General features: G+C 39.7%; 1 protein-coding gene and 1 long non-coding RNA gene across 4 annotated transcripts in view; one reads left to right on the plus strand and one right to left on the minus strand.

The window, feature by feature from the left end:
- Positions 1–1,661: 1,661 nt before the first annotated feature.
- LOC133593733 (uncharacterized) lies at positions 1,662–18,616 on the plus strand. 3 transcript variants are annotated; one of them, XM_061946422.1, is made up of 5 exons: positions 1,662–2,288; positions 5,746–6,012; positions 11,639–11,729; positions 14,755–14,823; positions 17,986–18,616. In XM_061946422.1, the coding sequence occupies exons 1-5, from the start codon at positions 1,910–1,912 to the stop codon at positions 18,422–18,424; spliced, it is 1,245 nt and encodes a 414-aa protein (XP_061802406.1). In that variant the 5' UTR covers positions 1,662–1,909; the 3' UTR covers positions 18,425–18,616. The 3 variants fall into 3 exon arrangements, with proteins under 3 accessions (XP_061802406.1, XP_061802414.1, XP_061802423.1); XM_061946430.1 differs by having other exon boundaries at positions 11,639–11,720; XM_061946439.1 differs by lacking the exon at positions 14,755–14,823 and having other exon boundaries at positions 1,663–2,288; positions 11,639–11,720.
- Positions 18,617–21,376: 2,760 nt separating this feature from the next.
- Positions 21,377–25,514, minus strand: part of LOC133605439 (uncharacterized) — a 37,794-nt gene continuing 33,656 nt past the window's right edge. Inside the window, exon 3 of the long non-coding RNA XR_009815142.2 lies at positions 21,377–21,766. This is a non-coding gene — a long non-coding RNA (uncharacterized lncRNA). The remainder of the gene's footprint in view (positions 21,767–25,514) is intronic.

The following is a 25,514-nucleotide window of genomic DNA, read 5'->3' on the forward strand; positions in this document are numbered from 1 at the left end:
TACTAGGGCAGGGGTCACCAACGCGGTGCCCGCGGTCACCAGGTAGCCCGTAAGGACCAGATCAGTCGCCCGCTGGCCTGTTCTAAAAATAGCTCAAAGAGCAGCACTTACCAGTGAGCTGCCTCTATTTTTTAAATTGTATTTATTTACTAGCAAGCTGGTCTCGCTTTGCTCGACATTTTTAATTCTAAAAGAGACAAAACTCAAATAGAATTTGAAAATCCAAGAAAATATTTTAAAGACTTGGTCTTCACTTGGAATAAGCGGTAGAAAATGGATGGATGGATGGGTCTTCACTTGTTTAAATAAATTCATTTATTTTTTTACTTTGCTTCTTATTACTTTTAGAAATACAATTTTAGAGAAAAAATACAACCTTAAAAATGATTTTAGGATTTTTAAACAAATATACCTTTTTACCTTTTAAATTTCTTCCTCTTCTTTCCTGACAATTTAAATCAATGTTCAAGTAAATTTATTTATTTTTTATTGTAAAGAATAATAAATATTTTAGCTTCTGTTTTTTCGACGAAGAATATTTGTGAAATATTTCTTCAAACTTACTATGATTAAAATTCAAAAAAATTATTCTGGCAAATCTAGAAAATCTGTAGAATGAAATTTAAATCTTATTTCAAAGTATTTTGAATTTCTTTTAAAAATTTTGTTCTGGAAAATCTAGAAGAAATACTGATTTGTCTTTGTTAGAAATATAGCTTGGTCCAATTTGTTAAATATTCTAACAAAGTGCAGATTGGATTTTAACCAATTTAAAACATGTCATCAAAATTCTAAAATGTATCTTAATCAGGAAAAATTACTAATGATGTTCCATAAATTCTTTTTTTAATTTTTTCAAAAAGATTCAAATAAGCTAGTTTTTCTCTTCTTTTTGTCGGTTGAATTTTGAATTATAAAGAGTCGAAATTGAAGATAAACTATGTTTCAAAATGTTATTTTAAATTTTTTCTTGTTTTCTCCTCTTTTAAACCGTTCAATTAAGTGTTTTTTTCATCATTTATTCTCTACAAAAAACCTTCCGTAAAAGGAAAAAAAAATGTACGACGGAATGACAGACAGAAATACCCATTTTTTTATGTATATAAATTTATTTATTTAGCTATTCTTGTTTAAATCACACTTACATGTAACTTACAAATGACAATATATTTATTTATTTAAGTGTGTATCAAACTGGTAGCCCTTCGCATTAATCAGTACCCAAGAAGTAGTTTTTGGTTTCAAAAAGGTTGGTGACCCCTGTACTAGGGCATCAAATCAGTGTCAGTTGAGTCGGTCCATAGGTTGCCTGTAGGGATTTTTAATGTCCAGCAGATGTCAGTATTTAGTGACACAGTATCGACACAGTATCAATACAGTTTTGCAATGTGTCGAAACGCTTCATGACGCCTCATCAACCCATCACTAGAATATTCTATTACTGTTAAGCAAGCTATGAATAATAAAACATGTGTGCTTATCATAGCTACACGTATGACGAAAAAGTGCGTGAAAATCAGTGGTATCCAGTGAGGTAAGATGAATTAAATGGTCATTGCTCCTGCCAAATGAATTGCACTGAGTGGAGCGGATCACCACTCCAAGATGGCGGCCCCGCGTCTCGTCAGTGCTTCCACTTCCGGTCCAGAAGAGGACGCTGTGGCGCCAAAGCAGCGTGAAGTGACGGCCGTGAGAGGGTAGGTGGCAAAGAAGCAAGCTGGCAGCATCTTAAGTGGACAGAAGGGTAATGCTTTTAAACATTTATAAAGGTTCTGCTTCCAAATAGTCTCCTTGTAAAGTTCTGTGTCGACGACCAGCTCGAGATCCGTGAGTTAAATGTGACTTCAGCGAGCCGACGCTGTATGCTAGTGCTAGCTGCTAGCCGCCGAGACAACAAAGACTAACTAGGATGACTTTAGCGCCAAACAGCAGCGTGCACGCGCACCTGCGCGATGACGAGGTGCAGGTGGTGGAGAACGCCATCCGACTGGCGGTGGACTCCATCTTAAACGTCCTGTACGGCGTCAACAGCGGCCGCAGCCGGGAGTACCAGAGGATGGTGGCCGACAGGGACAAAGAGATCCAGCGGCTGGAGGACAGGATGCGCGCCATGGAGGCCGACGTGCACGCGCGGCGCCGCTGCCACGGCTGCGCGTGTGCCATGGCCTCCGGGAGCGCGCGTGACCAGGTGACCTCGCCGGGCTCAGGTGAGCTGCAGGCCGGGGAGGAGAGAGCCGACGGCGGGGACACGGAGCCGGAAGTTGGCCAGCAGGAACTAAGTTTCTCTTGTAAGTAAGTTGCTCCTTTGAGTTATTGTTAAGTACACTTAAGCATGTTTCTTCTTGTATTGAGACATCACTAAGTACACTTACGCCTGTTTCTTGTTGTTTTAAGACATCATTAAGTACACTTACACATGTTTCTCCTTGTATTATGACATCACTAAGTACACGTATGCATGTTACTTGTTGTATTAAGAGATCAATAAGTACACTTAAGCATGTTTCTTGTTGTATTAAGAACTTATTAAGTACACTTGGGCATGTTTCTTGTTGTATTAAGAACTAATTAAGTACAGTTACGCTTGTTGTATTAAGACATCAATAAGTACACTTAAGCATGTTTCTCAGTGTATTAAGACATCACTAAGTACACTTACGCATGTTGCTTGTTGTATTAAGACATCAATAAGTACACGTAAGCATGTTTCTCATTGTATTAAGACATCACTAAGTACACTGACGCATGTTGCTTGTTGTATTAAGACATCAATAAGTACACTTAAGCATGTTTCTCATTGTATTAAGACATCACTAAGTACACTTACGCATGTTTCTTGTTGTATTAAGACATTAAGTACACTTAAGCATGTTTCTCATTGTATTAAGACATCACTAAGTACACTTACGCATGTTTCTTGTTGTATTAAGACATCATTAAGTACACTTACGCATGTTTTTCCTTGTAATAAGACATCACTAAGTACACTTACGCCTGTTTCGTGTTGTATTAAGACATCATTAAGTACACTTACACATGTTTCTCCTTGTATTATGACATCACTAAGTACACGTATGCATGTTGTTGTATTAAGACATAATTAAGTACACTTACGCATGTTTTTCCTTGTAATAAGACATCACTAAGTACAGGTATGCATGCTACTTGTTGTATTAAGACATAATTAAGTACACTTACACATGTTTCTCCTTGTATTATGACATCACTAAGTACACGTATGCATGTTACTTGTTGTATTAAGACATCACTAAGTACACTTACACATGTTTCTCCTTGTATTATGACATCACTAAGTACAGGTATGCATGTTACTTGTTGTATTAAGACATCATTAAGTACACTTACACATGTTTCTCCTTGTACCTAGACATGGGGTACACTTTGTACATGTTTATTGTTGTATTATGACATTAAGTACACCAACACATGTTCAATGTTGTATTTAGACATTATTAAGTACACTTCCACATGTTTATTGTTGTATTTAGACATGAAGTACACTTTGTACACGTTTATTGTTGTATTTCGACAGTTAAGTACATTTACACATGTTTAATGTTGTATTTAAACATTATTAAGTACACTTACACATGTTTAATGTTATATTTAGACATTAAGTACACATACACATGATTATTGTTGTAATTGAAAATGGTTAAATATACTTAACATGTTTCTTGTTGTAATTGGACATTAAGTACACTTACAATTAAATGTGTGTGCACTTTAATATCCAACTAATTGACTGATCGTTAAGAAAATTGTTGACTAATCAACTATCAAAATAATCATTAGTTGCAGCCCTTATATCTAGTTGTAATTGCACATCATTAAGTACACTTACACATGCGTTTTGTTGTATTTAGATGTCATTGAGTACACTTAAACATGTTTCTTAATGTATTTAGACATTAAGTACACATACACATGTTTCTTGTTGTATTTAGATATCATTAAGTACACTTACACGTGTCTTGTTGTGTTTAGACATCATTAAGTACAGTTACACGTGTCTTGTTGTGTTTAGACATCATTAAGTACACTTACACGTGTCTTGTTGTGTTTAGACATCATTAAGTACACTTACACATGTCCAGAGGTGGGTAGTAACGCGCTACATTTACTCCGTTACATCTACTTGAGTAACTTTTGGGATAAATTGTACTTCTAAGAGTAGTTTTAATGCAACATACTTTTACTTTTACTTGAGTATATTTATAGAGAAGAAACGCTACTTTTACTCCGCTACTTTTATCTACATTCAGCTCGCTACTCGCTACTAATTTTTATCGATCTGTTAATGCACGCTTTGTTTGTTTTGGTCTGTCAGACAGACCTTCATAGTGCCTGCGTTTCAACAAATACAGTCACTGGTGACGTTCACTCCGTTCCACCAATCAGATGCAGTCACTGGTGACGTTGGACCAATCAAACAGAGCCAGGCGGTCACATGACCTGACTTAAACAAGTTGAAAAACGTATTCGGGTGTTACCATTTAGTGGTCAATTGTACGGAATATATACTGTACTGTGCAATCTACTAATAAAAGTTCCAATCAATCAATCAAAAGTGTGAAGGAAAAAAGACCCTTTTTTATTTCAACCGTACATCCCGTCAAAAGCCTAAAGACTGACTGCACAGTTCCTGTCTTCACAATAAAAGTGCCGCTCCATCGCGCCTGCGTTTTCAAAATAAGAGTCTCCGAAAGCCAGCACAAACAAGCTAGCAAGCTATGGAGTTTGCCGCCAATGTATTTCTTGTAAAGTGTATAAAAACGAATATGGAAGCTGGACAAATAAGAAGCCCAAAACCAACCACTTTCATGTGGTATTAGACAGAAAGGAGGAACTTATTTTCTCCTCCATTTGAAAACGTGGACGTTATCATCACTACTGTCTGATTACAATCAATGCAAGTCATCAGAATCAGGTAATACACCAACTTATATTCTTGTCTTCATGAAAGAAAGGAATCTATATGTGTTAAACATGCATGTATATTCATTAAAACAGCTTTAACATGTAAACAAAAACGGCAAAATAAATAAATATAAATTATATACTGTATATATCAATGTATGTATATATATATATATATATATATATATATATATATATATATATATATATATATATATATATATATATATATATATATATATATATATATATGTGTGTGTGTATATATATATGTGTGTGTGTGTGTGTGTGTGTATGTATATATATATATATATATATATATATGTATATGTTACTCATCAGTTACTCAGTACTTGAGTAGTTTTTTCACAACATACTTTTTACTTTTACTCAAGTAAATATTTGGGTGACTACTCCTTACTTTTACTTGAGTAATAAATCTCTAAAGTAACAGTACTCTTACTTAAGTACAATTTCTGGCTACTCTACCCACCTCTGCACATGTCTTGTTGTGTTTAGACATCATTAAGTACACTTACACATGTCTTGTTGTGTTTAGACATTGAGTACACTTACCCTTGTATATGGACTTTAGGTAGAGTGTACACTTGCACAGGTTTATTGTTGTAATTGGACACAGCTGAAAATAGCAGCAGAAAGTGAATGTTGGGATGTTAGATGTGGGATTGTCTATAGTTCAGCCAGTTATATCTAAGTCTTCCGATAAGCAATAATAATCCTAATGAGGTCCAATGTTGTAGAAAAAAAAATAAAGAGAAAGTATTTGAACTCCTCCATCCACAGTGGGACTGTTTGCCAGCCCCTCCGTCAGGCAGGAGGCACCAGCAGCTCTCCCCTTACCTCCCATCAGCCGACCAGGTCCAGACCCGGACTCGGCAGACCCCTCGGGCACGTTGGAAGCCTCCGGGAAGTCCCCCTCGCCTTCTTCCAGCGGCCTCGCCGTCAAAGAGGAGCCGTGTGACATCGACGCCGTGCTCATCAAGTGGGAAATGAGCGAGGAGAGATTTAGGGAGCAGCAGGAGCGAGATGGAGGTCTTTGTTGGGACGAAGGTAACATCACTGAGTGACAGGCTGAAACCTGGATCACCATACAAGTCTTTAATGTCACCATACAAGTCTTTCATATCGGCCAATCAGGATAAATCATGGATTTTTGTATGATCTATGGCAGTGCTTCTCAAACTTTGTGCACCTCAGAACTTGGGTCTCCAAGTACCACCATAGTAGTGTAGTAGACCTAAGTATTCATTAAGTACCACCATAATGACAACATTAAATACAGTAGTGTAGTAGACCTAAGTATTCATTAAGTACCACCATAATGACAACATTAAATACAGTAGTGTAGTAGACCCAAGTATTCATTAAGTCCCACCATAATGACAACATTAAATACAGTAGTGTAGTAGACCTATGTATTCATTAAGTACCACCATAATGACAACATTAAATACAGTAGTGTAGTAGACCTAAGTATTCATTAAGTACCACCATAATGACAACATTAAATACAGTAGTGTAGTAGACCTACGTATTCATTAAGTACCACCATAATGACAACATTAAATACAGTAGTGTAGTAGACCTAAGTATTCATTAAGTACCACCATAATGACAACATTAAATACAGTAGTGTAGTAGACCTACGTATTCATTAAGTACCACCATAATGACAACATTAAATACAGTAGTGTAGTAGACCTAAGTATTCATTAAGTACCACCATAATGACAACATTAATTACAGTAGTGTAGTAGACTTAAGTATTCATTAAGTACCACCATAATGACAACATTAAATACAGTAGTGTAGTAGACCTAAGTATTCATTAAGTCCCACCATAATGACAACATTAAATACAGTAGTGTAGTAGACCTAAGTATTCATTAAGTACCACCATAATGACAACATTAAATACAGTAGTGTAGTAGACCTAAGTATTCATTAAGTACCACCATAATGACAACATTAAATACAGTAGTGTAGTAGACCTAAGTATTCATCAAGTCCCACCATAATGACAACATTAAATACAGTAGTTTAGTAGACCTACGTATTCATTAAGTACCACTATAATGACAACATTAAATACAGTAGTGTAGTAGACCTAAGTATGCATTAAGTCCCACCATAATGACAACATTAAATACAGTAGTGTAGTAGACCTAAGTATTCATTAAGTACCACCATAATGACAACATTAAATACAGTAGTGTAGTAGACCTAAGTATTCATTAAGTCCCACCATAATGACAACATTAAATACAGTATTGTAGTAGACCTAAGTATTCATCAAGTACCACCATAATGACAACATTAAATACAGTAGTGTAGTAGACCCAAGTATTCATTAAGTACCACCATAATGACAACATTAAATACAGTAGTGTAGTAGACCTAAGTATTCATTAAGTACCACCATAATGACAACATTAAATACAGTAGTGTAGTAGACCTAAGTATTCATTAAGTACCACCATAATGACAACATTAAATACAGTAGTGTAGTAGACCTACGTATTCATTAAGTACCACCATAATGACAACATTAAATACAGTAGTGTAGTAGACCTAAGTATTCATTAAGTACCACCATATTGACAACATTAAATACAGTAGTGTAGTAGACCTAAGTATTCATTAAGTCCCACCATAATGACAACATTAAATACAGTAGTGTAGTAGACCTAAGTATTCATTAAGTCCCACCATAATGACAACATTAAATACAGTAGTGTAGTAGACCTAAGTATTCATTAAGTCCCACCATAATGACAACATTAAATACAGTAGTGTAGTAGACCTAAGTATTCATTAAGTACCACCATAATGACAACATTAAATACAGTAGTGTAGTAGACCTACGTATTCATTAAGTACCACCGTAATGACAACATTAAATACAGTAGTGTAGTAGACCTAAGTATTCATTAAGTACCACCATAATGACAACATTAAATACAGTAGTGTAGTAGGCCTAAGTATTCAATAAAAACAAGACAGAGGTTTTATTTAACAAGTATATTAAATATGTGTGGCTATTGTAACATTACATAAAGTAGCACTGAGTGTTTAAGTGATTATTTAGTGTACTACTAGATGGAGTGTGTGTACCACAGTTTAAGAATTACTGATCTATGGAAAATAAGAACCAGGAGAAAAAATGTACCAAATGAAAACATTTGTATTTAAAATGTAACCTTCCTCTGATTTATAATCCCCTCAGCTAAGATAATATAAATGTTAACACAAGCATGGAAAACAATGAATGTAAAATCACATTGAACTCTTAACAATAGCCTCTTAAAATGAAGTGCAAAAATAGGGAATACGTAAGAAAGAAATGAAGTGTAACACAATAGTACAAAGTGTGAAAATGTCAATATAGAGAAAGCTGAGAAACCACTCCATGCAGAGAATCAATCGCCAGACAAGATTGTGCAACCAAACTTGATAGTTGATACTGTTACCTGATTGGTTTTTAACGTGTCCCGCCCACTGATCAGTGATCACTTCCTGCGTTGCTCAGTTAGCGAGTGCCTTTGTTTATGCAACCAACCTTGCTTTGCAACTTCCTGTTTCTTTCCCAACCACAAAAAACATGTTTTTGCTTTTTTATCTCTATATATATATATATATATATATATATATATATATATATATATATATATATATATATATATATATATATATGTGTATGTATATATATATATATATATATGTATATATATATACATATGTATATATATGTCAGTGTTTCCCACAGGACAGGCATCTATTTGTGGTGGTGTGGTCGGGGGGTGGCGGCGGCGGCGATGACCAAGAAGAACACGGAGTTGGAATATAATTACAACATTTTATGTACATATTTATATACAGATTTGAACAATTAGTGATTCACTGAAATATATTTATTAATTGTGGTTCTTACAAAAAATATATCTTATAAAATATAAAAGCTAAAATGTCTCTTAAAGCTCTGCCCCTTTAATTAGTGAATACTAAATAATTTAACTTTCTGTGGCAGAGGTGTCCTGCCACAGTCAGTCAACCTCCTCCTCCTTCTCCTGCTGCTGAACAGGTCGCACTTCTCAAATCTACTTGCCCCAATATTTTTACTTGTCCTGCCTAGGTTTTTTTCTGGCTGTGTAGTGCTCATGGCTTATATCTTACTAAAATCCTTCCCGTTGACTATTTACAACACTACACAGTATTTATTATTATTATTATTATCTATAATTACATTTAAATGGCATTGCATACATGTAAAATTAAATGCTATTTCACATTATTTGACCAGTAGCAGTTACACCCATCTGAACAGGTCAGCCACCTGTTTAAAGCACGATCACAGTTGAAATCTTGAAATGAAGGGCTTTTAATGGCCAAAACATTAACCTGGACAACATTTTAACAGCTGGTTGGCTCAGATTTTATTCTTTTCATTGCATTCACATGCTGCAGTGGACAGTGGACAATTTAGCTTCAGTCCATGTGTGTTTATTGACAACAGGGTTATAACCTGGACACGTTAGCTCGTCGGTAGGGTAACACGTGACTGTTACTACGTTCGTCTGCCCCGGCCCACGAGTCAAACAGCGGCGGTGTTAATGAAGCAGCGGATTAACGTTAAATATATGACGAGCCGCGAGCGATGCAGCTATAACATATCTACCTAGAACCTATATTACCCTCGTATTTTGATCCCGTTTCGTCCGTCCGTCCGTCCGTCCCTCTTCTTCTTCTTCTTCTTCTTCTGGCCCACCAGGTGAATTAAGTGCTATTGGTGGAGTTACCGCCACCTACTGCACCGGAGTTGTAACTACAAGCAACATTCACAGACAGTCCAATTGCTCTTATGAGCGGTCGAGCGAGTCAAAAGCCGAAAAATCCATTTGTGGCGGACGTAATTCTTTCGTGGCGGGCCGCCACAAATAAATGAATGTGTGGGAAACACTGTATGTATATGTTTTGTATATATATGTATATATATATATATATATATATATATATATATATATATGTGTGTGTGTGTGTGTGTGTGTGTGTGTGTGTATATATATGTGTGTGTGTGTGTATATATATGTGTGTGTGTGTGTATATATGTATATATATATATATGTGTGTGTATATATGTATATATATATATACACACACACATATATATGTATGTATGTATATATATATATATATATATATATATATATATATATATATATATATATACACACACACATATATATGTATGTATATATATATATATATATATATATATATAGATTATCGCCCAGCTCTAGCCTGAGCCATACTTTAATATACATCACAGTAAAAAAAAAAAGACATCAATATGTACAATTTCCAAATACAGAATGAGGAGTGTGTACATTTGAATACATAAATGTTGAGCATGCAGGCAGTATTTTGTTATTGCTGGCAAAAATCTGTTGTATGTTTGTAAAGTGTGTCAGCATTGGTGTTTGTGCATGAAGAAGACATGTTTGTTTCATGTTTGTGCATGAAGAAGACATGTTTGTTTCATGTTTGTGCATGAAGAAGACATGTTTGTTTCATGTTTGTGCATGAAGAAGACATGTTTGTTTCATGTTTCATGTTTGTGCATGAAGAAGACATGTTTGTTTCATGTTTGTGCATGAAGAAGACATGTTTGTTTCATGTTTGTGCATGAAGAAGACATGTTTGTTTCATGTTTGTGCATGAAGAAGACATGTTTGTTTCATGTTTCATGTTTGTGCATGAAGAAGACATGTTTGTTTCATGTTTGTGCATGAAGAAGACATGTTTGTTTCATGTTTGTGCATGAAGAAGACATGTTTGTTTCATGTTTGTGCATGAAGAAGACATGTTTGTTTCATGTTTGTGCATGAAGAAGACATGTTTGTTTCATGTTTGTGCATGAAGAAGACATGTTTGTTTCATGTTTGTGCATGAAGAAGACATGTTTGTTTCATGTTTGTGCATGAAGCAGACATGTTTGTTTCATGTTTGTGCATGAAGAAGACATGTTTGTTTCATGTTTCATGTTTGTGCATGAAGAAGACATGTTTGTTTCATGTTTGTGCATGAAGAAGACATGTTTGTTTCATGTTTCATGTTTGTGTATGAAGAAGACATGTTTGTTTCATGTTTGTGCATGAAGAAGACATGTTTGTTTCATGTTTGCGCATGAAGAAGACATGTTTGTTTCATGTTTGTGCATGAAGAAAACATGTTTGTTTCATGTTTGTGCATGAAGAAGACATGTTTGTTTCATGTTTGTGCATGAAGAAGACATGTTTGTTTCATGTTTGTGCATGAAGAAGACATGTTTGTTTCATGTTTGTGCATGAAGAAGACATGTTTGTTTCATGTTTGTGCATGAAGAAGACATGTTTGTTTCATGTTTGTGCCTGAAGAAGACATGTTTGTTTCATGTTTGTGCATGAAGAAGACATGTTTGTGCATGAAGCAGACATGTTTGTTTCATGTTTGTGCATGAAGAAGACATGTTTGTTTCATGTTTGTGCATGAAGAAGACATGTGTGTTTCATGTTTGTGCATGAAGAAGACATGTTTTTTTCATGTTTGTGCATGAAGAAGACATGTTTGTTTCATGTTTGTGCATGAAGAAGACATGTTTGTTTCATGTTTGTGCATGAAGAAGACATGTTTGTTTCAGAACAACTGGAGGACATGGAGGGGATGAACTACGGGGATGCAGATGCAGTCGCTCAGCGGATGACAGAAGTGGAGCAGCTGAGGTGGGACTAGTAAGAATGATCACACTTTGACAACAACTGTTGTTTCTTTTTCTTCTGTTTTTGGTTGCATGTTTTCACTCAAAGGTATACAGGTAAAAGCCAGTAAATTAGGATATTTTGAAAAACTTGATTTATTTCAGTAATTGCATTCAAAAGGTGTAACTTGTACATTATATGTATTCATTGCACACAGACTGATGCATTCAAATGTTTATTTCATTTAATTTTGATGATTTGAAGTGGCAACAAATGAAAATCCAAAATTCCGTGTGTCACAAAATTAGAATATTGTGTAAGGGTTACATTTTGAAGACACCTGGTGCCACAAACTAATCAGCTGATTAACTCAAAACACCTGCAAAGGGCTTTAAATGGTCTCTCAGTCCAGTTCTGAAGCCTACACAAACATGGGGAAGACTTCAGATTTGACAGCTGTCCAAAAGGCAACCATCGACACATTGCACAAGGAGGGAAAGACACAAAAGGTTATTGCTGAAGAGGCTGGCTGTTCTCAGAGCTCTGTGTCCAAACACATTAATGGAGAGGCAAAGGGAAGGAAAAACTGTGGTCAGAAAAAGTGTACAAGCGATAGGGATCACCGCGCCCTGGTCAAGATTGTGAAAAAAAAACCATTCAAAAATGTGGGGGAGATTCAGAAGGAGTGGACAGCTGCTGGAGTCAGTGCTTCAAGATCCACCACCAAGAGACGCTTGAAAGACATGGGTTTCAACTGCCGCATACCTCGTGTCAAGCCACTGTTGACCAAGAAACAGCGCGAAAAGCGTCTCACCTGGGCTAAGGAAAAAAAGAGCTGGACTGCTGCTGAGTGGTCCAAAGTCATGTTTTCTAACGAAAGCAAATTTTGCATTTCCTTTGGAAATCGAGGTCCCAGAGTCTGGAGGAAGACAGGAGAGGCACAGGATCCACGTTGCCTGAAGTCTAGTGTAAAGTTTCCACCATCAGTGATGGTTTGGGGTGCCATGTCATCTGCTGGTGTCGGTCCACTCTGTTTCCTGAGATCCAGGGTCAACGCAGCCGTCTACCAGCAAGTTTTAGAGCACTTCATGCTTCCTGCTGCTGACCTGCTCTATGGAGATGGAGATTTCAAGTTCCAACAGGACTTGGCGCCTGCACACAGCGCAAAATCTACCCGTGCCTGGTTTACGGACCATGGTATTTCTGTTCTAAATTGGCCCGCCAACTCCCCTGACCTTAGCCCCATAGAAAATCTGTGGGGTATTGTGAAAAGGAAGATGCAGAATGCCAGACCCAAAAACGCAGAAGAGTTGAAGGCCACTATCAGAGCAACCTGGGCTCTCATAACACCTGAGCAGTGCCAGAAACTCATCGACTCCATGCCACGCCGCATTAATGCAGTAATTGAGGCAAAAGGAGCTCCAACCAAGTATTGAGTATTGTACATGCTCATATTTTTCATTTTCATACTTTTCAGTTGGCCAACATTTCTAAAAATCCCTTTTTTGTATTAGCCTTAAGTAATATTCTAATTTTGTGACACACGGAATTTTGGATTTTCATTTGTTGCCACTTCAAATCATCAAAATTAAATGAAATAAACATTTGAATGCATCAGTCTGTGTGCAATGAATAAATATAATGTACAAGTTACACCTTTTGAATGCAATTACTGAAATAAATCAAGTTTTTCAAAATATTCTAATTTACTGGCTTTTACCTGTAAACATGTGGAAGCGTGATATACAGTGCGTTTATGTTGCCGCGCCTCAAACAAAGCTGACTGACGTCGACATAAGCGGTTGTCAACCAACGTTACCGGGTTATTTTCTCATTTGTTGCATGTCTTCACTAGAGTGAGATTGTAGATTGTAGGCATGAGCACAGTGTTCATACCAACCACCCTTAGACTGACCTTGACACAAGCGCTTGTCAACATACCGTATTTTCCGCACCATAAGCCGCCCTGGGTTATAAGCCGCGCCTTCAATAAACGGCATATTTCAAAACTTTGTCCACCTATAAGCCGCCCCGTGTTATAAGCCGCATGTAACTGCGCTAAAGGAATGTCAAAAAAACAGTCAGATAGGTCAGTCAAACTTTAATAATATATTAAAAACCAGCGTGATGTGGGCGCGCATGGAGTCGTATATCAACATGGACGGAGCTGCGTGAAAAAAGCCACCCGGCCTCTTCGCGTAAACTTCCCTTAACCACTCGCTCATCTTTTCTTCATCCATCCATCCCTTCGAGTTAGCTTTTATGATGACGCCGGCTGGAAAGGTCTCTTTTGGCAAGGTCTTCCTTTTGAATAACACCATGGGTGGAAGTTTCTGGCCATTAGCATGGCAAGCTAGAACCACAGTGAAGGATGACTTCTCATTCCCTGTGGTGCAAATATTCACCGTACGTGCTCCCGTTGTATCCACAGTGCGGTTCACAGGAATATCAAAAGTCAGTGGAACCTCGTCCATGTTGATAATGTTCTCTGGCCGGATCTTTTTTTCAGCTATCTTGTTTTTACAATATGCACGGAAAGTAGCCAGCTTTTCTTGAAAGTCTTTAGGCAGTTGCTGTGAAATAGTAGTCCGTGTGCGGATGGAGAGATTGCGTCTTTTCATGAACCGGAAACCTGTCGCTTAGTAGGAGCCATTTTGTGGTCTTTACAGATGTAAACGCACAAAGGAAATGAAACGTAATATCCGCGCGCTTCTTCTTCTTCTTCTACGGGGGCGGGTGGTTGCTTACAGTAGAAGAAGAAGCGCTTCCTCTTCTATGGGGGCGGGTGCTTACCTTGGCGGTTGCTTGCGTAGAAGAAGAAGCACTTCCTCTTCTACGGGGAAAAAAGATGGCGGCTGTTTACCGTAGTTGCGAGACCGAAACTTTATGAAAATGAATCTTAATATTAATCCATATATAAAGCGCACCGGGTTATAAGCCGCACTGTCAGCTTTTGAGTAAATTTGTGGTTTTTAGGTGCGGCTAATAGTGCGGAAAATACGGTAATCCTTTTTTTACCCCTTTTTCTCCTGTTTTCCGTTGTTTGGCGTCTCTGCAGTGACATCAACGTTTTTGGACGTGTGCAATTCTGTCATCCGGTGGCTACCAATCTGAGGGAAGAAATGAGGTGGATGCATTTTGTCAGTTGAATCCTGGTTAATACTGCCATGCTTTTATTTTGAAGCTTAATGTGCACCAAACAGGAAGTCTCTGCGCATGTTTACATAAATGGACCCATTTTTGACAGGAATGACCCCTTAGTGGTCAACCATGTGTGTTGACATCTTTTTAGTGGAAAAAAACATGCTGGTGGACACAGGCGCTTGGTCAACATAAGCGGGTGTTACTTGTGTACTCACAGGTGTTACTTGTGTACTCTCAGGTGTTACCTGTGTACTCCCAGGTGTTACTTGTGTACTCCCAGGTGTTACTTGTATACTCCCAGGTGTTACTTGTGTACTCCCAGGTGTTACTTGTGTACTCCCAGGTGTTACTTGTGTACTCCCAGGTGTTACTTGTGTACTCCCAGGTGTTACTTGTATACCCGCAGGTGTTACTTGTGTACTCCCAGGTGTTACTTGTGTACTCCCAGGTGTTACTTGTGTACTCTCAGGTGTTACTTGTGTACTCCCAGGTGTTACTTGTATACCCGCAGGTGTTACTTGTGTACTCCCAGGTGTTACTTGTGTACTCACAGGTGTTACTTGTGTACTCCCAGGTGTTACTTGTGTACTCCCAGGTGTTACTTGTGTACTCTCAGGTGTTACTTGTGTACTCCCAGGTGTTACTTGTATACTCCCAGGTGTTACTTGTGTACTCGCAGGTGTTACTTGTGTATTCGCAGGTGTTACTTGTATACTCCCAGGTGTTACTTGTATACTCCCAGGTGTTACTTGTGTACTCCCAGGTGTTACTTGTATACTCCCAGGTGTTACTTGTGTACTCCCAGGTGTTACTTGTGTACTCCCAGGTGTTACTTGTGTACTCCCAGGTGTTACTTGTGTACTCCCAGGTGTTACTTGTATGCTCCCAGGTGTTACTTGTATACTCGCAGGTGTTACTTGTGTACTCCCAGGTGTTACTTGTGTACTCCCAGGTGTTACTTGTGTACTCCCAGGTGTTACTTGTGTACTCCCAGGTGTTACTTGTATACTCGCAGGTGTTACTTGTGTACTCCCAGGTGTTACTTGTGTACTCCCAGGTGTTACTTGTGTACTCCCAGGTGTTACTTGTGTACTCACAGGTGTTACTTGTGTACTCCCAGGTGTTACTTGTGTACTCCCAGGTGTTACTTGTGTACTCTCAGGTGTTACTTGTATACTCCCAGGTGTTACTTGTGTACTCCCAGGTGTTACTTGTGTACTCCCAGGTGTTACTTGTGTACTCCCAGGTGTTACTTGTGTACTCCCAGGTGTTACTTGTGTACTCTCAGGTGTTACTTGTGTACTCCCAGGTGTTACTTGTGTACTCCCAGGTGTTACTTGTGTACTCCCAGGTGTTACTTGTGTACTCCCAGGTGTTACTTGTGTACTCACAGGTGTTACTTGTGTACTCACAGGTGTTACTTGTATACTCCCAGGTGTTACTTGTGTACTCCCAGGTGTTACTTGTATACTCCCAGGTGTTACTCGTGTACTCCCAGGTGTTACTTGTATACTCCCAGGTGTTACTTGTATACTCCCAGGTGTTACTTGTGTACTCCCAGGTGTTACTTGTATACTCCCAGGTGTTACTCGTGTACTCCCAGGTGTTACTTGTATACTCCCAGGTGTTACTTGTATACTCACAGGTGTTACTTGTGTACTCCCAGGTGTTACTTGTATACTCCCAGGTGTTACTTGTGTACTCCCAGGTGTTACTTGTATACTCCCAGGTGTTACTCGTGTACTCCCAGGTGTTACTTGTATACTCCCAGGTGTTACTTGTATACTCCCAGGTGTTACTTGTGTACTCCCAGGTGTTACTTGTATACTCCCAGGTGTTACTCGTGTACTCCCAGGTGTTACTTGTGTACTCACAGGTGTTACTTGTGTACTCCCAGGTGTTACTTGTGTACTCCCAGGTGTTACTTGTGTACTCACAGGTGTTACTTGTATACTCCCAGGTCTTACTTGTGTACTCCCAGGTGTTACTTGTGTACTCCCAGGTGTTACTTGTGTACTCACAGGTGTTACTTGTGTACTCACAGGTGTTACTTGTATACTCCCAGGTGTTACTTGTGTACTCACAGGTGTTACTTGTGTACTCCCAGGTGTTACTTGTGTACTCCCAGGTGTTACTTGTGTACTCACAGGTGTTACTTGTGTACTCCCAGGTGTTACTTGTATACTCCCAGGTGTTACTTGTGTACTCCCAGGTGTTACTTGTGTACTCCCAGGTGTTACTTGTGTACTCCCAGGTGTTACTTGTGTACTCACAGGTGTTACTTGTGTACTCTCAGGTGTTACTTGTGTACTCCCAGGTGTTACTTGTGTACTCCCAGGTGTTACTTGTGTACTCCCAGGTGTTAATTGTGTACTCCCAGGTGTTACTTGTGTACTCCCAGGTGTTACTTGTGTACTCACAGGTGTTACTTGTGTACTCACAGGTGTTACTTGTGTACTCCCAGGTGTTACTTGTGTACTCCCAGGTGTTACTTGTGTACTCACAGGTGTTACTTGTGTACTCCCAGGTGTTACTTGTGTACTCACTGGTGTTACTTGTGTACTCACAGGTGTTACTTGTGTACTCACAGGTGTTACTTGTGTACTCCCAGGTGTTACTTGTGTACTCACAGGTGTTACTTGTATACTCCCAGGTGTTACTTGTGTACCCACAGGTGTTACTTGTGTACTCACAGGTGTTACTTGTGTACTCCCAGGTGTTACTTGTGTACTCCCAGGTGTTACTTGTGTACTCACAGGTGTTACTTGTGTACTCACAGGTGTTACTTGTGTACTCCCAGGTGTTACTTGTGTACTCCCAGGTGTTACTTGTGTACTCCCAGGTGTTACTTGTGTACTCCCAGGTGTTACTTGTGTACTCCCAGGTATAACTTGTGTACTCGCAGGTGTTACTTGTATACTCGCAGGTGTTACTTGTATACTCGCAGGTGTTACTTGTATACTCGCAGGTGTTACTTGTGTACTCCCAGGTGTTACTTGTGTACTCCCAGGTGTTACTTGTGTACTCGCAGGTGATACTTGTGTACTCGCAGGTGTTACTTGTGTACTCCCAGGTGTTACTTGTGTACTCCCAGGTGTGTTGTTAGTTCAGTGCTGTTGTTAGCTAACTTTGTCATACCCCTCAGGAGCAGGAAGAAGCGAGTGTCCATGGCGGATCTACCCGAGGAGGCTCAGAGGTTGAAGAGGGCGGCGTGGCGAGCGGCCTCCCGGCGATACTACGCCCGCAAGGTGGCCCGCCAGCAGTCGGCCCTGTCCCGCCCGGGGCCCTTCCACCACCAGATGGACCCTCACTACTCCGGCCCCCCGCCCAACTTGCATTGCCTTGCTTTCGGGAGCAAAAGGAAGCGAGCGCCCATTTCCATGCTACCTCAAGAGTCACAGGCCCAGCAGAGGGAGGCGTGGCGAGCGTCCTCAAGGCGCTACTACCACTCGCGCAAAACGGCTCCGCACCAGACGGCGCCCTCGCACTACCCTCTCCAGAACACGGAGCCTTCAGGAGACGCACATGGCGGCGGGGACTCGTACGCCGACGCCGAAGGACTGGGGGGAATTCTGTGTAGTTGATTTTGTACATTAGACTTATTTATTGGTGATGTTTCCTCCTCACTTGCACTAACAAGGAGCCTTCCTTCTCCCTCGTTTCCTTACTCGCACTACATACAGCGCCCCTAGCGTCCAGCAGCCGCATTACAGCCTTTTGAGCTCATCTTTCTTTTGGCCCTGCTATAAATGGTGTTGAATAAAAACAAGGACATACGTGCTATTGTGGTGTGTTTTATTCAGAGGTGGGTAGTAACGCGCTACATTTACTCCGTTACATCTACTTGAGTAACTTTTGGGATAAATTGTACTTCTAAGAGTAGTTTTAATGCAACATACTTTTACTTTTACTTGAGTATATTTATAGAGAAGAAACGCGACTTTTACTCCGCTACTTTTATCTACATTCAGCTCGCTACTCGCTACTAATTTTTATCGATCTGTTAATGCACGCTTTGTTTGTTTTGGTCTGTCAGACAGACCTTCAAAGTGCCTGCGTTTCAACAAATACAGTCACTGGTGACGTTCACTCCGTTCCACCAATCAGATGTAGTCACTGGTGACGTTGGACCAATCAAACAGAGCCAGGGGTCACATGACCTGACTTAAACAAGTTGAAAAAGGTATTCGGGTGTTACCATTTAGTGGTCAATTGTACGGAATAAGTACTGTACTGTGCAATCTACTAATAAAAGTTCCAATCAATCAATCAAACGTGTGAAGGAAAAAAGACCTTTTTTTTATTTCAACCGTACATCCCGTCAAAAGCCTAAAGACTGACTGCACAGTTCCTGTCTTCACAATAAAAGTGCCGCTCCATCGCGCCTGCGCTTTCAAAATAAGAGTCTCCGAAAGCCAGCGCAAACAAGCTAGCAAGCTACGGAGTTTGCCGCCAATGTATTTCTTGTAAAGTGTATAAAAACGAATATGGAAGCTGGACAAATAAGATGCCGAAAAACCAACCACTTTCATGTGGTATTAGACAGAAAGGAGGAACTTTTTTTCTCCTCCATTTGAAAACGTGGACGTTATCATCACTACTGTCCAGAGGTGGGTAGAGTAGCCAGAAATTGTACTCAAGTAAGAGTACTGTTACTTTAGAGATTTATTACTCAAGTAAAAGTAAGGAGTAGTCACCCAAATATTTACTTGAGTAAAAGTAACAAGTATGTTGTGAAAAAACTACTCAAGTACTGAGTAACTGATGAGTAACATACACACACATATCATATACATATATCTATATATATATATATATATATATATATATATATACATACACACATATATATATATATATATATACATACACACATATATATATACACACATATATATATATATATACACACATTTATATATATATATATATATATATACACACATATATATATACAGTATATAATTTATATTTATTTATTTTGCCGTTTTTGTTTACATGTTAAAGGTGTTTTAATGAATATACATGCATGTTTAACACATATAGATTCCTTTCTTTCATGAAGACAAGAATATAAGTTGGTGTATTACCTGATTCTGATGCTTGCGTTGATTGTAATCAGACAGTAGTGCTGATAACGTCCACGTTTTCAAATGCAGGAGAAAAAAAGTTCCTCCTTTCTGTCTAATACCACATAAGTGGTTGGTTTTTGGCACCTTATTTGTCCAGCTTCCATATTCGTTTTCACACACTTTACAAGAAATACATTGGCGGCAAATTCCGTAGCTTGCTAGCTTGTTTGCGCTGGCTTTCGGAGACTCTTATTTTGAAAGCGCAAGCGCGATGGAGCGGCACTTTTATTGTGAAGACAGGAACTGTGCAGTCAGTCTTTAGGCGTTTGACGGGATGTACGGTTGAAATAAAAAAGTGTCTTTTTTCCTTCACACTTTTGATTGATTGATTGGAACTTTTATTAGTAGATTGCACAGTACAGTACATATTCCGTACAATTGACCACTAAATGGTAACACCCCAATAAGTTTTTCAACTTGTTTAAGTCAGGTCATGTGACCGCCTGGCTCTGTTTGATTGGTTCAACGTCACCAGTGACTGCATCTGATTGGTGGAACGGAGTGAACGTCACCAGTGACTGTATTTGTTGAAACGCAGGCACTATGAAGGTCTGTCTGACAGACCAAAACAAACAAAGCGTGCATTAACAGATCGATAAAAATTAGTAGCGAGTAGCGAGCTGAATGTAGATAAAAGTAGCGGAGTAAAAGTAGCATTTCTTCTCTATAAATATACTCAAGTAAAAGTAAAAGTAAGTTGCATTAAAACTACTCTTAGAAGTACAATTTATCCCAAAAGTTACTCAAGTAGATGTAACGGAGTAAATGTAGCGCGTTACTACCCACCTCTGCTACTGTCTGATTACAATCAACGCAAGTCATCAGAATCAGGTAATACACCAACTTATATTCTTGTCTTCATGAAAGAAAGGAATCTATATGTGTTAAACATGCATGTATATTCATTAAAACACCTTTAACATGTAAACAAAAACAGCAAAATAAATAAATATAAATTATATACTGTATATATCAATGTATGTATATATATATGTGTATATATATATGTGTGTTTGTGTATATATATATATATGCGTGTGTGTATGTATATATATATATATATATATATATAAATATATATATATATATATATATATATATATATATATATATATACACATGTGTATATGTTACCCAGTACTTGAGTAGTTTTTTCACAACATACTTTTTACTTTTACTCAAGTAAATATTTGGGTGACTACTCCTTACTTTTACTTGAGTAATAAATCTCTAAAGTAACAGTACTCTTACTTGAGTACAATTTCTGGCTACTCTACCCACCTCTGCTTTTATTGCATTGTGCATTCAAACAGACAACATTTGTAGCATGTAAACATTTATTTGTCAATGATATGTGCATTAAATAAATAAAACATTCATGGTGGATCATGGACTCCAGAGACAGTTTGAAGCAGACTACACACACACACACACACACACACACACTGGGCTTATAAGGTCTCATGCACGGTGACAGCTGCAGGTTTGTGTGCATCAGACGTGTAATAAGATCCAGTAGACAGCTGCACGGCACAATATGACGAGCATTAGTCTGCAGGCAGCATAAAGTCTCCATTTTTAACAACCGCGTCTCCACTCTGGCTGAAGGGTGTACTGCGCCGACAGGGGGCGCCCTGCTGGTGCAATAACCTGCGCTCGCAGGAATAGACGCTGCCATGCTGGGGGGCTTTTTAGGCCACGATCGCACTCGTCGGGTCTGCCCACGCGTGGACGAAGCAAGATTGACCTTCTTTTTTTTTTCCTGCTCGAGGTGAGAACTTCTGCGCCACTTTGCTGCAGGGGAAGAAGCACAGCTGCGTTATTTGGCTTGTTTAGGGTGTTGTACCGAAATCTGTTACCCATCAGAATTTGTGACTCCAGGGGGCGATGTTCCCATGGCGTTTGTTTGATGGTTAAACGGCAAACCCAAAGAGGAGGAGAAGAAGAACGCTTGCGTAAATGGCGTAAACTATCCTTAATGCTGAAACGTCAGTTGTCAGAATTTCAGCATTAATAAATTACACATATTCTGGAAATCAATGACTTATTTTCATTATAGTATGAGTCCATTGTATCAGCTGTTGATTCTCTCTCACACACAAAGCGACTGGGATGAGAATCAGCACCTCCAAGTCCGAGTCCATGGTTCTCGCCCGGAAAAGGGTGGAGTGCCATCTCCGGGTTGGGGAGGAGATCTTGCCCCAAGTGGAGGAGTTCAAGTACCTCGGAGTCTTGTTCACGAGTGAGGGAAGAGTGGATCGTGAGATCGACAGGCGGATCGGTGCGGCGTCTTCAGTAATGCGGACGCTGTATCGATCCGTTGTGGTGAAGAAGGAGCTGAGCCGGAAGGCAAAGCTCTCAATTTACCGGTCGATCTACGTTCCCATCCTCACCTATGGTCATGAGCTTTGGGTTATGACCGAAAGGACAAGATCACGGGTACAAGCGGCCGAAATGAGTTTCCTCCGCCGAGTGGCGGGGCTCTCCCTTAGAGATAGGGTGAGAAGCTCTGTCATTCGGGGGGAGCTCAAAGTAAAGCCGCTGCTCCTCCACATCGAGAGGAGCCAGATGAGGTGGTTCGGGCATCTGGTCAGGATGCCACCCGAACGCCTCCCTAGGGAGGTGTTTAGGGCACGTCCGACCGGTAGGAGGCCGCGGGGAAGACCCAGGACACGTTGGGAAGACTATGTCTCCCGGCTGGCCTGGGAACGCCTCGGGGTCCCACAGGAAGAGCTGGACGAAGTGGCTGGGGAGAGGGAAGTCTGGGCTTCCCTGCTTAGGCTGCTGCCCCCGCGACCCGACCTCGGATAAGCGGAAGAATATGGATGGATGGATATTTTTATTTTTTTATTCAGTCATTGGTGGAGCTCAAGATAGTATTTGAATGTTGTTTTTAATATTGTTGTGCAGCACTTAGGAAACATTTTGTTGTTTAAATGTGCTATATAAATAAAGTGGATTGGATTGGATTGAATTATGCTGTAGTTAGTATAATGTAAAACTGTAAATTTAGAAAGGGAATACTCTGTTTTTCTTTGAATACATTAACACCATCACATTTTGTTCTAATAATACTAAGTCGTTGAACCTCTTGAGACAATTTGGCATTTGTTGGGGTGGTCATCAAGTGCGATGCTAGGTGCCATAACTTGCCTTCCACAATGTAGTTTGCCGCTTTTCTTTTCAGGTTGAAGTGCTCGTATTTTTTGGAATTTGGTGGTACTTTCCCTTCGGTAAGGTATTCCAACAATTCTCTATAGGTGCTTGATTCCATGATTTAGATTGGAGTCAAAATCCGCTAATAAATTAGAAGGTGGGCTTCAAACAAAAATGACTAATGATCTACTGCTAACGATGGATTCTGATGCGTCATCTATGTTGCTGCTTCTTGATCTTAGCGCTGCTTTCCATACCGTCCATCATAATATTTTATTAGAGCGTATCAAAACACGTATTGGTATGTCAGACTTAGCTTTGTCGTGGTTTAACTCCTATCTTACTGACAGGATGCAATGCGTCTCCCATAATAATGTGACCTCGGACTATGTTAAGGTAACGTGCGGAGTTCCTCAGGGTTCGGTTCTTGGCCCTGCAGTCTTTAGTATTTACATGCTGCCGCTAGGCGACATCATACGCAAATACGGTGTTAGCTTTCATTGTTATGCTGATGACACCCAACTCTACATGCCCCTAAAGCTGACCAACACGCCGGATTGTAGTCAGCTGGAGGCGTGTCTTAATGAAATTAAACAATGGATGTCCGCTAACTTCTTGCAACTCAACGCCAAGAAAACGGAAATGCTGATTATCGGTCCTGCTAAACACCGACATTTATTTAATAATACCACCTTAACATTGGACAACCAAACAATTACACAAAGCGACTTAGTAAAGAATCTGGGTATTATTTTCGACCCAACTCTCTCCTTTGAGTCACACATTAAGAGTGTTACTAAAACGGCCTTCTTTCATCTCCGTAATATCGCTAAAATTCGTTCTATTTTATCCACTAGCGACGCTGAGATCATTATTCATGCGTTCGTTACGTCTCGTCTCGACTACTGTAACGTATTATTTTCGGGTCTCCCTATGTCTAGCATTAAAAGATTACAGTTGGTACAAAATGCGGCTGCTAGACTTTTGACAAGAACAAGAAAGTTTGATCATATTACGCCTATACTGTATATACCTTTATATACATATATACCTATATATATATACCTATACTGGCTCACCTGCACTGGCTTCCTGTGCACTTAAGATGTGACTTTAAGGTTCTACTACTTACGTATAAAATACTACACGGTCTAGCTCCGTCCTATCTTGTCGATTGCATTGTACCATATGTCCCGGCAAGAAATCTGCGTTCAAAGAACTCCGGCTTATTAGTGATTCCCAGAGCCCAAAAAAAGTCTGCGGGCTATAGAGCGTTTTCTATTCGGGCTCCAGTACTATGGAATGCCCTCCCGGTAACAATTAGAGATGCTACCTCAGTAGAAGCATTTAAGTCCCATCTTAAAACTCATTTGTATACTCTAGCCTTTAAATAGCCCCCCTGTTAGACCAGTTGATCTGCCGTTTCTTTTCTTTTCTCCTCTGCTCCCCTTTTCCTTGAGGGGGGGGGGCACAGGTCCGGTGGCCATGGATGAAGTGCTGGCTGTCCAGAGTCGGGACCCGGGGTGGACCGCTCGCCTGTGCATCGGCTGGGAACATCTCTGCGCTGCTGACCCGTCTCCGCTCGGGATGGTGTCCTGCTGGCCCCACTATGGACTGGACTCTTACTATTATGTTAGATCCACTATGGACTGGACTCTCACAATATTATGTCAGACCCACTCGACATCCATTGCTTTCGGTCTCCCCTAGAGGGGGGGGGGGGTTACCCACATATGCGGTCCTCTCCAAGGTTTCTCATAGTCATTCACATCGACGTCCCACTGGGGTGAGTTTTTCCTTGCCCGTATGTGGGCTTTGTACCGAGGATGTCGTTGTGGCTTGTGCAGCCCTTTGAGACACTTGTGATTTAGGGCTATATAAATAAAGATTGATTGATTGATTGATTGATTGAAATGCCATACATTTACGCCTAATTGGCTGGGCAAAACGCCGACGGGCTTATCGGAAAATGTAACCCTAGTGCGTCTTGATTCTGGGGGTCCAAATGAGAAAAAGTGAATGGAGATGAAGGGGGGGGTGTAAAAAGGGCAGGAAATTGTAATTTAGGTGACTGGTTTAAGAATATGGAACATACAGCCATAACAAACAGAACAACCGCATGAGCATGTATAGCCTTATCTATATTGGAAAATGTATGTGTGTGAGAGAGAATCAACAGCTGATACAATGGACTCATACTATAATGAAAGTAAGTCATTGATTTCCAGAATATGTGTAATTTATTAATGCTGAAATTCTGACAACTGACGTTTCATTCCATGATAGCTTTTAATCCGGAAAATGTATGTGTGTGAGAGAGAATCAACAGCTGATACAATGGTCTCATACTATAATGAAAGTAAATCATTGATTTCCAGAATATGTG

Source organism: Nerophis lumbriciformis, linkage group LG04 (assembly GCF_033978685.3).
Source record: "Nerophis lumbriciformis linkage group LG04, RoL_Nlum_v2.1, whole genome shotgun sequence".
Lineage (NCBI taxonomy): Eukaryota > Metazoa > Chordata > Actinopteri > Syngnathiformes > Syngnathidae > Nerophis > Nerophis lumbriciformis.